Consider the following 15,238-nt stretch of genomic DNA (forward strand, 5'->3'; position numbering starts at 1 on the left):
CTTGTCCCTTATATGTGGGTAATTATTTATACTTTCTTTGTATCTTGGTGAGTTTAAGCATATTTTCTAGTCTGGAAGAGTGTCTTCTCGACTTCAGATCATTGAGAGAATGAAGCCAGGGATGTGTTAGTAAACCTGCTCTCTGAAGAGGTGGAGAAAATTCAGCCTTTGCTGGTTTTCTTGGGTGTAAATACTTCCACCGTGGCTAAATTTAAGCTGCCAAGGGAGTCTGCTCACAAAATTCTGAAATACTAGTAATTGGCTCTCATCAACCGTGCAAGGTGCCTCCGGCGCACCACTGAAATGAGCTCATCACAGTTAGTTAAAAGGAATAGCAAGACCCAGGGAGAGACTCCGTAGTCCTTGACCTCCACAGTGCCTTGAGTGCTGGCCCGGGAGGCAGTCTTACAGGGCCAGATGGTTGGCATTTAGGGCAGAGGCCCATTTTCTTTGGGATCTGCTGCGGCACTTTGCTTCGGCAAGAGGTCTGACCGTGTGCAATGTAATTGCCTTTCCAGTTCGGGAAGCAGTTTGTGCGCTACATAAACATGCTGATAAATGACACGACGTTTTTGCTCGATGAAAGTCTGGAGTCTCTGAAGCGGATCCATGAAGTGCAAGAAGAGATGAAGAACAAGACCAGTGGGACCAGCTGCCCCGGGTGAGGACACGGCGCAGGCGCTCGGACGGCGGAGCCGGAAAACCGCCTCGGCCCCTGGGCAGGGCTCTGCCTGGGGCCCGCGTTCGTGGGCCCTGCTGACTTAGATGTGACGTACTTGTCATTGCTTGTCACCTCCCACCTGCGGGCCTCCGTGAAGTTGACCGGGTTCAGGGGAGGAGTGAGCTTAAACACTCCATCTAAAGCTAAGAAGCGAGTCGAGAAGTCTTTCAACATGCGTTGTCCTGCCTTCTTAGTTTTAAAGGGCTTTTTGGAGAAGAGCTTTTATTGTCTGACTGTGTTGTTGATGTCAGTTTATGAAAGTAGAAAATAAATCTCTAGAATTCTGTGCCAGACAAGCATTTGATTTGCTCACACCATGTCCTTTAGACAGCTATGTGAATCACGCAGGATTCTGGTGGGGTTTTTTTTCCATCTGGTTGATCTTGGTTTTATATTTGGTTATTAGTGGAAGAGAGTGTCGTTTTGCCAGGTTCCATGACATGGTGACATGGTGACGTGACAGCACACTGGCACGCTTTTCTGACACTGCAGCCATTTAGACGGTTCCCCGATCAGTTACTTCGCTTTTGACAACTACTGGGGACGTGGTATCTTGGTTCCTTCTGTTCCCGGGCTCAGAATCAGAACTGCTTCCCCAAAGGAGTTCTCCTGGGAGAGGAGGGAGCACTGTTGTTTCTTTACTTGCAGTAGCATTCTCAGCGCGAAATACTGTCGAGCTTAATGCCGCACAGTCAAAAGTATCTTAAGATACATAAGCACGTATGAAAGCACACTTAGGAGATGTTTTTATTCCAAGTGTTCCTGCAGGCCGTGTGAGAATTTTACGACTTGCTGCAGCTTAGCCAGCGTGCTTACACTACAGACTGAAGCCTTCCGGGGGCTTTGCGGGCCCGTGAATGCTGGATGCCCGAGTCCAGGCCGCCGCACTGCTGGACCCCCTCTCTTTGTATTCTTGAGATAACGTGGTGGTTGTCTTCTTTTTCCTCGGCACTGCCCTGGCATCCGCTGGAATCTCACCTACCGTCTACCCTCGTATTCGTTTCTAAACACTCTTTAAAACTCTTTTTCCTGTGGTGCCTCCAAAGCTTCCCTCCTGCACCTCCCCATCTCCCCCGGGGCAAGAGTCGGCTCAGACCTGATGTTTCACGCCTCCCCACAGTAGCTCTCGGGAGTCCTTCCAAGCTTTCTTCCCATTCCAGTCTGTTGGCTCCAATCTGGACCGTCCCCAGGCCCTTGCAGAACATGCTGGGCAAACAGATGAGGCCTAGCCGAAAGAGGTGCAACTTTGGAGCCGAGGGCACCTAGGTTTGAGGACTGATGCCACCACGCATTCAGAGTTCCTGAATCTGTTTCCTTGTCCCTGAAGCAGAGATGATCCCTGCTTTGCGGAAAAACTAGGAGGAGGGATGGTGGATGTCGCGAACCCAGCTCAGCACTGGTGCTCAGGATGTGTAGCTCTCCTTGTTTCATTTGCCTCAAGTCATTCTTTCTGTCCAGAATTCTCTGCTTGCCGTTCTTATGTATGAAAATCCTACCCATTCTTTACACAAGGCCTTGTGCAGGTATTCCCTCATGGTTGGACTACCCCAGCCAGAGCCGCCCCAAACCCTCCCCTTGCTCTATACTTCTGTAGCGCCCACTCCGTGTCGCTTGTGATGCTTGTCTTAGACCAGCTTCTGTCGTAGATGTTGGGATACGGGTCTGTGGCACATGGTCTTATTCACGGTCGGTGCTCAATAGTGTTTGCTTAGGAGATAACTCAACAGTTCCTATTGATTTTGCCGTGTCCGTGGATGAGAAAGTGGCATAAATAGTTCCAATCAAGTGCTATTTCAGAAACGTCTGTTTGATTTTGAAGTCCCTTCCTGCCACCCACCTCCCTGCCTGGTGCTCCCATCTCGCCATCCTCCGAATGCTGGGGGACTCCGCTGCTCAGCCCTCAGGCTCCTCCCCTCCTCTCTCCGCTCTCGCTGCCGAGGCTGGTGTTTCTCAGGTGCTCGGTGGAATTTCGGTGTGGTAATAACTCTTTATTATGGAAGACCGCACCATACGTCGCGGGACATTTGGCATCTCTGGCTCGCGCCCATTTAATGCCAGTGAGGTACCCTCTTACCCCGAGTTATCGGGCAGCCAGAAACACTCCCGCACGTGGCCTGATGCCCCCAGTTGGAAATCACTGCTAGGTGATATCATCTATTCCCAGCGGCTTTGATGTCGTTATTCTAAAGATTCTGGAACATGTCTCCTCAGTTCCTATCTCTCCTGACACCAGACCTGCTTCACTAGCTGTTGACTTGCTCCTCTGCCCGGTGGTCTCATAGTATCCCTTGACGAGGGGGGGGCCACATCTCCTCTCCAGGTCTGCCCAGCCTCATTGAGGGACAGCTACATTCTTTTTTTCTTTTTTTAACTTTTTTTTAATCTTTATTTTTGAGAGAGAGAGATACAGAGTGTGAGTGGGGCGAGGGGGGCCCAGGCAGAGAGAGAGGGAGACACAGAATGTGAAGCAGGCTCTAGGCTCTGAGCTGTCAGCACAGAGCCCGACGCGGGGCTCGGACTCACAAACTCTAACATCATGACCTGAGCCAAAGTTGGATGCTTAACCAACTGAGCCACCCAGGCGCAAGGGACAACTACATTCTGTTGATTGCTCTGACCCAACACTTTGGAGTCCTCCTTGATTCTTCTCTCTCAGCAAGTGCCCCAAGGCTGTATCTTTTTTTTTTTTTTTTTTTTTTTTAATTTGAGAGAGAGAGAGGGCACACAAGCAGGGGCGGGTCAGAGGTAGAGAAAGAGAGAGAGACTCTTAAGCAGGCGCCACTGCTCAGTGCAGTGCCCAACATGGGGTTTGATCCCATGACCCTGGGATCATGACCTGAGTTGAAATCAAGAGTTAGACACTCAACTGACTGAGCCACCCAGGAGCCCCAGGCTCTATCTTGAGCTATACCCATGTCTGACCTCCTCTCTTTCCCCTACCTCTAGACCATCTCTCTTGGCTTGCTGTCGCCCCTCTCACCAGTCTCACCACCTTTGTCGTGTCCATACCAGAGGGATGCTGTTAAACCTGTTTGCTCGTTATCGCCGCTTGACTCAGAACTCTTCCCGGTTTCCCTTCTCACTCAGAGTCCAGACCCGAATTAGAGTGGGCCCCTGGCCCCACCCTTTTCCTCCTCCCTCCACCTCCCCCAACCACAGGGGCCTTCTTGCCCCAGATTTCTGCTGGCTCGCTTCCTTCAGATACCCACTTAAATGTCCCCTTCTCAGAGGCCATCCCTGACCGCTTTCCTTCTCATTCTGCTCTATTTGTCTCCATCATTCTCAGACTTACCGTGTATCTGGAAGCATGTTTGCGTACTGCTTATCTCTTCCCTGCCCTGCAGTCTGGGCTCCGTGAGGCTTGCGGGCCTCTTGGTCTCGTTCTATACTCTTATCACCAGAGCCGAAAGGTGGGCCTGGCCTGGAGGAGGGCCCGGACACCAGGTCTGGATGAGTGCATGCGACACGCAGATGCGCATTGCACTCGTTCTCACTTCATTGTTCTCGGTCTTCCTGCTCCAGCATGTTGCGTAGGCGCAGTCTTGACCGAGGGGCAGTGGGCAGGCCACCCAGCATCGTTGCAGAACCTCCCCCCAGGCACCCACTCAGGGCACTTACCCTAGGGGCACTCGTTGGGGGACTTCAGCTGTCCTGGCTTTGCCCCTCCCCCTCCGTAAAGTAAACCAGCCTCTGAGCCGTGATGTAAGGATTTCAGTCTTCCCTGATGTTTCTGTGGCTTTTCTCCATCCCAGAGCCTTCAGGGCCCCACTTGCTTTCCCCATGACTCAGAGACCTTCTCGTCTTGGTTCCCAGCCCATGGCAGAGTTGAAGGACAAGGACGGTGCCGGAGGCAAGAATGCTGACCGTTGTCGGGGCTGACAGCCTGACGAAACTCAGAACCTTTTAGCGATCTGTAGGCGCTCCATGTAGGGGCAAAACCTATTGGCCGCGGTGTCGGAGCAGAACACGTCCACGTTCTCACAATAATGATGGCTGCCAGTTGTTATTAAGGGGAACGAGCTCTCCTTCGTTAGCAACCACGTGTATCGGGTGTGATGAAAGAATCAGTTATTTCATCCCGCACAGAACATGAACGTGACTTCTTTTATCATTGAGGAAACCCAGTCGCGTGGAAGTGAAATAATGGGCCACGGTCACCGTACTCAGAGGCCTAGAGAGTTCTGATGCTGAAAGGAATGAACTGTACCTTATCTGGAAAATTCTCTGCTTTGGGTTGTTCCCATTCCCTCGGCATGTTGGCTTTGCTGCGCCCTTGTCCCATTAGGAGCGGACTGTATTTTCCGTCACGCTCGGCGTGCCAGTGAGCTCACGGCCAATACTGACCTTGGCTTGGCGTCTGCTCCGTGTTTCCTATAGGATCAGCAACAAGCCCGTCAGTCCCAGCTTGCTCAGGACGAACGTGTTTCACGCTCCTATCTCGCCCTGGCAACAGAAACCGTGGACATGTTCCATATCCTCACCAAGCAGGTCCAGCCATTCCTCAGACCGGTGAGTGGAAGCTTCGGGGTGTTTGTTTTGCATGTCGGATTCCACAGTCAGGCTCCGGCACCTGTAACTAAAGGTGGTTGTGGAGATCCTGGACGTTGCAGCTCACAGCCACTAAGTGAAATTTTGATACTGGTTTTGTTCACAGTTATGCGAGGTGATAAAGCACTCTGAGGATAGATGGAAGTCTACAGACAGTCTTTTCCAAGATAACTCAATTCGCTTTCTGCTTACAGAGCACACGGGATCACTAATGTTGAGGCTGTGACATGTTTTTATCATTATCGATTCCTGTATTTTAGCTATAGGAGACATAGAAAGTAACATCAGTTGGAAATTAGAGTCTATCAAGTAGAAATCACTGATACTGGGTAAGATCTTCGGTCCTCCTAGCTGTAGCTTTGCTACACTCAAGAAGCCAAAGGGTAACGAGAGCCATAATTACGGTTTATGACAGATCAAAGGTAGTCAAAACATTTGGCCTTGATGTATTAATAAGATCGGAGTCCTGTTTTTGAAATGGAAACTGAGCCACGTGACCGAAGATCGCTGCTTGGTGTTGGAGCTGCCGCACGGCACAGAAGCTTTATGGTGTGGCCGGGATAAGTCGTGAGGAAGGCCAAGAAGGGGCCGGGAGCCGGTGGTTAATTACCTGGCAATATGGACAGGCTGACAATGGAATGTAACTTGGTTACTCATTTCCTCCAATTTCCACGTTCACCGCTTCGTTCAACAGTATCGCCACACCCTGGCCTGTGTGCATCTCAGCAAGGAGTCCCCCCCCCCCCCCGCCCTTTTCCATTTCACATCTATTTATAAAAGAGCCGTGGAAGGTGAAACAAAACTGAGCTCACTATTGAAAGCACGCGGACACCACGACTAATTTAAACAAGATAGTTCAGACCCTTGCTTCCCTGGGGTTGGCAAATGGAAATCTTTCAACTTTTTCTACGGAGGCCAGAGAGTAAATTATTAGGCGTTGTGGGCAATACAGTCGTCCCCAGCTACTCAGCTGTGCTGTTGCAGCACGCAAGCGGCCACAGACAATATAGAAACCAGTAAGCGTGGCTGTGTTTCGGTAAAGCTTTATGAAAACAAGCATCAGGTCAGATTTGGCCCGCAGGTAGCAGTTTGCCAATCCCGGCACCAAACCACGTTTTATTTTATGTTCAGTGACCCCAAATCAGCAAGTCTTTGATTGTTAGGGAACTGTAATAAATTATTTGAGACTAAATTGTCACAGAGCCTATTTTTGGTTCTGAGTTCTTCATTTTTAAAGGAATTTATTGAAAGCAAAGTCTAATGTTTTCACGTCAACTAAAATTAATATTTTTCAAGGCCTACTTTTTAAAAAAATTTTGTTCATTTATTTTGAGAGAGAGAGAGCGTGAGCGAGAGCTCAAGTGGAGGAGGAGCAGAGAGAGGGAGAGAGAAAGAATCCCAAACAGGGTCCACAGTGTCAGCACAGAGCCCAGCACGGGCTCGAACTCACAAACTGCGAAATCATGACCTGAGCCGAAATCAAGAGCCGGACGCTCAACCGACTGAGCCACCCAGGCGCCCCTCAAGGCCGTATCCTTGACCTGAGCTATCTGCTTGCCTTGGCCGTAGCCTTCCACAGCACTCTTTGCCTGTGCCTGCTTCGATGCACCCTTTTCCTTTGCCCCACAGTTTCGCCTTCTTCACTGGCTAGCTCAAACCTTGGGGAAAAATAAAACCCTGCCAACGATATCCTGTCCTTATCACTCCTGTATTCCACAGTTTCCTAACAGTCAAATACAGGAGCGCTTTACTTTGTGCAAAGCAGGTTCTCGAAAAGCCAAAGTTCAGTTGGATGTGTATAAGTGCAATCATTAAATGTAATGAAAAACCTTGTTCTGTGACTTTTTTTTTTTTTTTTTTTTTTAATGGCCTGATACTGTCTAACCTGAGGCAGGATTCCTCCTGCAGGTTGCTTGAAGCACACGTGCCCTACTGTACTAAGTACTGGGAAATCGGGTGGGTTCTTTGCATATTGTTTATATTGGCTACTGGTTTCATTTAAGTGTGCTTTGTCTCTCACACGCCACATTTAAGATGATTTAAGACATAAACTTTATCTTCTGCTGCTTCTGCATTTCTCCTCTCTTGGCCTCCGATAATAAGAACGGTGCACCCTGTCAGAACTGTCAGACGCTTTTGAAATTTAGAAAAATAATGCATCAGGGCGCCTGGCTGGCTCAGTTCAGTGGAGCATAGCGACTCTTGATCTTGGGGGTCATGAGTTCGAGCCCCATGTTGAGTGTAGAGGTTACTTAAAAGTAAAATCTTAAAAGGAAAGAAAACGAATGCACATACAATGGCGGCTAAATGAACATACCAAAAATTATCTTTGACTTACCTTATGGTGATGGGATTCTGAGTGATTTTCCCTCTTACCTACTTCTCAGTGAATTTGGAGTAATCCTTGTTTTTTGTCACCGAAAGCATGAATGTAAGCAAAGGTCGCCCTTCCGTTGATATTGTAGATATTCCATCAACCTGCAACGTTATGAAGTGTTAGAATTATCGGGTTAGAGATGGAGAGTAAAGAAAATTTTGAGCGGAACGTTCTTCTTCAGCTTACGATCCCGGCACATATAAGGGATTCTCTGCAGATTAATCCGGCCCATTCCTGTTCCGCCGCTGAGATGGGAGTTTGGTCCTTCTCGCTTGTCTCACAGCTTGAATTGTCCTGTTACCCACTGTGATTTCCTAGGAGCTGGGACCCCGACTGGCTGCAATGCTCAACTTTAATCTTCAGCAACTCTGTGGCCCCAGTGCCGGGACCTGAAAGTAGAAAACCCTGAGAAATACGGCTTTGACCAAAGAAGCTGTTGGACCAACTGACAGATATTTACCTGCAGCGGGACTGTGCCCGGGTCGCCAAAAGCCATTGACTGACGACCAGGTCGGTGCCCGGGTGGGGTGGTGGCAGGCCATTTCGGGGGGAGGCCGGGGTTCAGGCTGCTGAGCTGGTGCGACCAGAGGTGGCGTCTCTGTGGACCTTCCGGCAGACCCTGTGCAGTGACGTACCACCCTTCCCTGGGATTTTCCCCACTTGAAATCAGAAAAGGCGATACTTTTTAATTGTTGTTTGGGAAGTTTTTAGTCGGCAAATGAAAATAATCACCACCACGGCCAGGGGAGCTTGTCTGACGTAAACGAAGATGGATCAGCTCTTTTTCATTGGTGTAGAAGAGCTGACTTGGCTCCCAGATACGTCTCCAGTGGAGTTCTTAGCCCGTCCTGCTACGAGCAGCAGGCCCATTACCCTCTCACAGAGGCCCGGCTTTCCCAGGGCTCCAAGCTGCTTCCAGGCCTTCGCTTTAGTGCTGCCGGCCGTTGTGATTCCAGGTTCCAGACCTCGTGGGGTGATCTTCATAGTCTTCTCTCTCCTTTATTTCCTCGTTGGCCCCTGTGAGGACGCCGTTTGGCGCTTGGCATTTCCGCAGCTGCCGATGTGTCCAGCCCCAACCCCTTCTGACATCTCTCCCATCCATGTTCTTCTGGCCACGTCATACCAGTGTCATAAGAGCTGATTGTTTATCAACTGAATACCAAGTTTAACCACTTGGCGTATTTTGTTGATGTGGTCCTCACAAAATCCTGTGGTGTAGGTTCTATTAGATTCCTCATTTTTACATGAGGAACTGAGGCACAGAGATTTGAAGTTGGCTTGCTCCCGGTGGCGCCACGTGCCGTGGGGATAGAGGCAGGATTCAGACCCAGTCATTCCTGGCCCTGAGCCTATATTCCCGCCCCTCTGCTTTCTGCTTAAATGCCCCAAAATTCCACACTCACCTGTGTCTCCATCTTCGTTCACACTTCTGTCTCCAATATTATTCACGTTGCAGGTTAACCAGCAGTAGGGATTCTAGAAGGTTCTTTACCCATATCTCATCCAAGGAATCATAGAAAAAATAAGAAATAGCGGTTCTTATTTTTTTAATGTTGATTTTGAGAGAGAGCATGTGTGCCCATGTTCAGGGGAGAGGGAGAGAGAGAATCCCAAGCAGGCCCCACACTGTCAGTGCAGAGCCCAGCACAGGGCCCGATCCCACAACCTGAGCTGAAATCGAGTCGTACGCTTAACCAGCCGAGCCACCCAGGCACCCCTAGGTACTGATTGTTTGTTTTTTGTTTAATAACAGCTCTATTGAGATATAATTCACGTATGCGGGTACTTTGGGATGTAAGCAAGAGAGGTGGTCTTGACAAAGTGCCTGCAAAGAAAAAAAAAACACGTCTGAAGCAGTTTTTCCATAGAAAGTAGTGTATCAGAGGGGCTTAAGAGTTTGCCGTTATTGTGGGGGGGGGTGCTAAGATGTGTTTCTAGCCTACAGCCTGTGATACCGCACATTTCTAGAACTATGGAAGGGAAGTGGTAGTCTGGAGGGAGAGAGGGGAAATGGGGAAGTACCCCCATCCAGAGTGGGGTGTCTGCTTGGGGAGCAGGCCGGCTGCGGCTGGGCTCCTCTAGCCTCGCCAGAGGTCAGGGTGCGAAAAGTCCCAGAGACTCTCGCGCTTTTACTGTAAGTGACTCAGGAGAGTCATTAAGTATGGTCTCGCTGTGGCTGCCACATCACAAGTGGTTAACATCACAAACTTTGCAGCGTGAATAACACGGCGAGACAGTGAAAACCAAGTGGGGGACAACACCCGGTAAGGCCTGTGGATTGTCGTGGTGGCCTGTGGTGGCACCTGGCTTGCGTCACAGATGGCAGTTTCTGCCCAGTGGTGCATGGGTTCTCTGAGTGTGTAAACAGCCCTGTTCTTCCAGACTCAGGAAGCAAACGCACACGAGTGCCAGTGTCCCAGTGCAGAGAATAGTGTTTTAAGTGGATTTCTTGGCTTTCTCTTACGGTGTGGTATTTGTTCTGATTGCTGGGTATTTTCCTCTTACATTGGTTGTAAGCTGATTAGAGTCCTGAGGATCATTTGGAAGAGGGTTTGAGGACTGGGGAAGAAAGGGTGGAAGTCTACAAAGCTCCAGAGGAGCAAGAATTACAATTTTCTCCTTCGGGAGCAGCGGCCTTGGTTTGGTCTGGTGTGTGCGGGAAGACAAAGGATGAAGAAAAGGGCAGCCATGTGGGAGGAAGAGCTTCTCTCCCCGCCAACCAAGAATGGGCTAAGCACGCGTGTCCAGGGCGCCTGGGTGGTTCAATCAGTTAAGCGTCGGACTCTCGATTTCAACTCAGGTCACGATTTTAGGGTTTGTGAGATTCGTCCCTGTCAGCGCAGAGCCTGCTTGGGATTCTCTCTCCTGCTCTCTCTGCCTCTCCCCCGCTTTCTCTCTCTCTTTCTTTCTCTTTTTTCTCTCTAAAACTAAATAACCACTAAAAAAAAAAAAAGATAAGGAGCCTATCTGAAGTCACACTTCTCCCATCCAGTCTTTCCTTTTTTTTAATTGAGGTGAAATTCACATAACATAAGGCTAACCATTTTATTATTTTTTAATGTTTATGTATTTATTTTGAGAGAGAGAGCTCAAGCAGGGGAGAGCAAAGAGAGAGAGGGAGAATCCCAAGAAGGCTCTGCGCCGTCAGCACAGAGCCCGACGTGCGGCCTGATCTCTATGAACCATGAGATCGTGACCGGAGCCGAAATCAAGAGTCAGACCCTCAACCAGCTGAGCCACCCGGTGCCCCAAGGTTAACCATTTTAAAGTGTGCAGTTCAGTAGCATTTAGTACATTCACAGTGTTATGAAGCCATCACCTCTTTCTAGTTCCGACATTTTATCCAAACAGCACCTTCAGAAAGAAATGCCGTATTCATTACGCAGTCACTGTCCATCCCTGCCCCTCTGCCCCAGCCCTCGGCAACCATTAATCTGCTTTCTGTCTTCATTTTACATAATTTTGGATTTACCTGTTTGCCTATTCTGGATATTTCACGTAAATGGAATAAGATAATACACTACCTTTTGTGTCTGGCCTCTTTCATTGAGCATAATGTTTTTGAGGTTCATTCATGTACATGGCCTACTGGCTCATTCCTTTTTGTGGCCCAGTGAGATCTCATTATGTGAATACTCCACGATTTGTTTCTCCATTCATCCATTGGTGGACATTTGAGTTGTTTCCAACTTTTAGCTATTATAAATGTGGCTGCTCGGAGTGTTTGTGATGAAACACTAGAATACCTGTCTGTAATTCTTTTGCGTATATACTTAGCAGCAGAATTGCTGAGTCATATGGTGATACTACATTTAACTTCTTGAGGAAATGCCGCATTGTGTTCTACGGTGTACGAACGGATCATGTACAACTGTTCTAATTTCGATTTCTTCATTCTCACCAACGCTTATTATTTTTTCGTGGTTTTTTTTTTTTTTTTTTTTTTAAATAGTTACTCTAGTGGGAGTGAAATGGTACTTCGCTGTGGTTCTGGTTTACATTTTCATAATGACGAATAGTGTTGAACATCTTTCCATGTGCTTCTTGGCCATTTGTATACCTTCTTTGGAGAAATGTCTGTCCAAGTCCTTCTCCATTTTTTTTAAATGGATTATGTTTCTGTTGTTGAATAGTAAGAGTTTTTTATATATTCTCGATACAAGACCTTTATCAGATACACGATTTGTAAATATTTTCACATCTGAGTTTAGAATGACTCTGGAACATCTTTGAGGTCAAGAGCAGCGTCTTTACTGCGTCTCTCACCCAACCCACATCAGACTCGAAGCGACAGCTTAGAAACGTGCATTTGCTCCAGGCACTGACACCGTTGCTCCTAGAGGCTGAATGCCACGTCCCCTCGGTGCGGGCTCCCTTTGATTTCTAACAATGCTCACCACGCTGCTCTTAGAAGTTGACTTATAAGCAAGCATAAGTTGTTAAAAAGTCGTCATCTTTTAAGAAACAGAACGGGTGATGCTTCACGAGGGTGGCCAGGTGGCTCCTCGTTACAAAGAGAAGTTCAAGGTGAAACCGCCTCTGATGCAGCAGTGCCCAACCAGCAACAAGCCCCTGTGCAAAATATCTTCATTTTGCCCTTCCAACCTCTTATTCTATGACCTTTTGGCCACTTCTCCTCTGCGCCCCTTCCCAAAGAGACGGAGACTGGCTTCCGGTTCATGATAAGTAGATGTCAGATAAGGTAACTGCTGGGTCAGTACAGTAATTTGGTTTCAGAAAACTATACTGGAGGCTCTCCGAACTTTTCAGGATTGTGCAAGATGGCTTTCAGGATTTCCGCTAGGTCGAGGCCAGCGTTCGCCCTTCCCTCTGTCTCCCCCTCAGGTGCATGAAAGTAACAGGGGGCATGGGTGCCTGTGAAGACAGGAAGTGAACACGTGCACTTTCTTAGAGACTGAGGTTTACAGAGGAAAGAAGAAAGATGGAGGAATTTCAGTTCCGCACTCTAAGAGAATACAGACCCTGAGACGAATTCATCCTGCAGACATTCGTCTGAGTCCTTGGATGGGAAGGACCGCTCAGCGGTTACGATGCTGTCCTTGGAGTCTTGATCGGTCCCCTCCTCCGTCTGGATCACTGTCACTGAACTGACAAGTGGCCAGTGTTTTTGCCAGAAATGCGAGTTAGGATATACTCTGATATTTTGAAATGGCAATGATTTATATGAATTAGGTACTTGTGAGGTGGGTGTCACCACCCCCATTTTACACCCAAGGAAACTGGGGCTCAGAGGGTGTGCCTAAGACCACCCAGCGCTCGAGGAGACGGTGGAGCCAGAATTCGAGTCCCACTGCAGCTGTGGTGGGCACTTGTCCTCTAGACCGTCCCCCGTGCTCCTGTCAGCAGAGCACCCGACACTTCAGTGTTGAGCTGAGAGATTGACCTCGAACGGGAGAAAGCTCCTGTCGACTGGGAACCGGGCCGGGCTGTTCTCACCACGTCTGCCTTTAGCGGAAAGAGCCGCCGTTTGCTGCCAGGGCCCAGTGCCTTGCGAGGCCTCAAACAGACTCGATTTTCAGTTTCTTTTTAACATTGACATTTTAAAAGAAATGAATGTTTACTGTAAGATAATTCCACTATTTAAAAATTCCCCTCATTTGCCTCACTCCTGAAGCCCTCCTCAGAGGTAATGACCTTGTACAGTTTGATACGTATATTCCAGTCTTCCTGCGTTCATAGCCATGTGAGAGTATTTATATATGTGTTATCATTTCAGGGCTGTTTTATTTTTTCACGTTTAGTTTTGAGAGGCGGGGAGGGGGACAGAGGATCCGAAGCAGGCTCTGAGCTGACAGCCCAGAGCCTGACACGGGGCTCGAACCCGTGAGCCGTGAGATCATGGCCCGAGCTGAAGTCGGATGCTTCATCGACTGAGCCCCCCAGAAGCTCCTACATGGGTCGTACTTTAGGCGTTTTCTGCAGCTTGTGTTTTCCGCTTAAAATGTATTTGTCTCCCGTCGTCTTTCCTCACTTGCAGAGATCCTACAGCAAAGAGCTGTTTGAGGAAGTGATCTCGAAGATGCGGAAGGCAGGGATCAAATCCACAATAGCGATCGAGAAGTTTAAACTCCTAGCTGAGAAGGTGGAGGAGATAGTAGCCAAGAACGCACGCGCAGAAATCGACTACAGCGACGCCCCAGACGAGTTCAGAGGCAAGCGGACCGCTCTTTCCCTGCCGAATTCTTTGATTGGAGTTACCTCGAAACACGTAACACAGAAAGACCGCATTCTGTGCTTTTCCTTTTTTATGGTGCGCTAGAGTTGCTCCTTGAGGCACGCTCTCTGAAATTACATTTGCCTACTTTTAGTTTCTGTTATCAATTAGAAGCGAAAAGAAAGTCCTTGTCTTGATTTCAAACTAGGAAACCGCCGGGAAGATTCCAGGATCAGCCTTGCCTTGGCAGGAGGGGATTTCCTGCAAGTCCCCAGATGCGGGAGCTTCCTGCATGGCCCTGATCCTTCTCCCCTGTTCTTGCCCCCCAGCTGTAGCTGACGAGAGTGCTCTCCCCTCCACCAGGGGCGCCGGGTGTGCCTCTGTCTTATGCTGACTTCCAGCTAAACTTGGGGGCCTAGTAGGACCATGCGAAGCAGGACAGGCTTTGTTTCGCTCTCGTTTTCAGTTTTCGGCTTTGTGAGTAGAGTTTGCTCTTGGCTTTGTCTCCGCAGACCCTCTGATGGACACCCTGATGACCGACCCGGTGCGGCTGCCCTCCGGCACCATCATGGACCGCTCCATCATCCTGCGGCACCTGCTCAACTCCCCTACGGACCCCTTCAACCGCCAGATGCTGACAGAGAGCATGCTGGAACCAGGTAGAGGAGGGCGCGGCGAGAGTCACAGTGCCCAAGGCCGCCGGGCCCAGCCGTGGCGCCCGAGTCGTGTGTCCGAGATTAATCAGAAGGGGAGATCTATCAAATCCAGAAGCCACACGGCGTCTGACGCTCGATGGAAAAGACACAGAACATCCTTTGCCCTTTTTTCCGCCGCCGGAGCCTGGGCCTTCCCCAGGCTTCATGTCAGTGAGGGAGTGAAGGGCCTTGTCTTTCCCCGTACACAGACCTGCACGCAGCGGCTCCCGGGAGGAGCCCTCACGCCTGGGGCATTAATCGTCTCCTTTTCTTTTCCCAGTGCCAGAACTGAAAGAACAGATTCACGCCTGGATGAGAGAGAAACAGAACAGCGATCATTAAACCGCCCCCCGTGCCCACCCTCTGCTCGAGGCCAAGGCCAGCCAGGCAAGCAGAAGCAGCGTCGGTGGCGGATATGCTGTTCAGATGTTGGAGGCCCAGCGCGGCGGGAGACCCCGAGAGCCCACCCAGAGCGACCAGACGGTGGAGATCTGCAAGGTCATGGAGGAGGAGAGGAGCCCGAGTCCTGTACATATATTTAAGTGACACACATGGTCAAAGGCTTGAGGGACACATTTTACGATTGCTTGTGTAATAAAACTCGTCCTTCTTACGTCACCATTTGGGGCTTTTGCGACGGAAGTCTCTGAGTGATTGATGACAGATGGGTCTGGACAGCATCCCCTTCGTCCTTATTTTCCCCCCTAAACCCGATATCCGTT

At 49.4% G+C, this 15,238-nt stretch overlaps 1 protein-coding gene across 1 annotated transcript in view; it reads left to right on the forward strand.

The window, feature by feature from the left end:
• UBE4B (ubiquitination factor E4B) overlaps positions 1-14,962 on the forward strand; it is a 120,483-nt gene extending 105,521 nt beyond the window's left edge. The window contains 10 exon segments of the mRNA XM_030327822.1: positions 519-636; positions 639-661; positions 5,099-5,230; positions 7,965-8,022; positions 8,025-8,066; positions 8,069-8,139; positions 8,142-8,156; positions 13,645-13,819; positions 14,334-14,480; positions 14,797-14,962. Coding sequence (XP_030183682.1) covers positions 519-636; positions 639-661; positions 5,099-5,230; positions 7,965-8,022; positions 8,025-8,066; positions 8,069-8,139; positions 8,142-8,156; positions 13,645-13,819; positions 14,334-14,480; positions 14,797-14,858 — 843 coding nt within the window. The 3' untranslated portion in view covers positions 14,859-14,962.
• Positions 14,963-15,238: the final 276 nt, after the last annotated feature.

The sequence above is a fragment of the Lynx canadensis genome, chromosome C1, assembly GCF_007474595.2.
Source record: "Lynx canadensis isolate LIC74 chromosome C1, mLynCan4.pri.v2, whole genome shotgun sequence".
NCBI lineage: Eukaryota > Metazoa > Chordata > Mammalia > Carnivora > Felidae > Lynx > Lynx canadensis.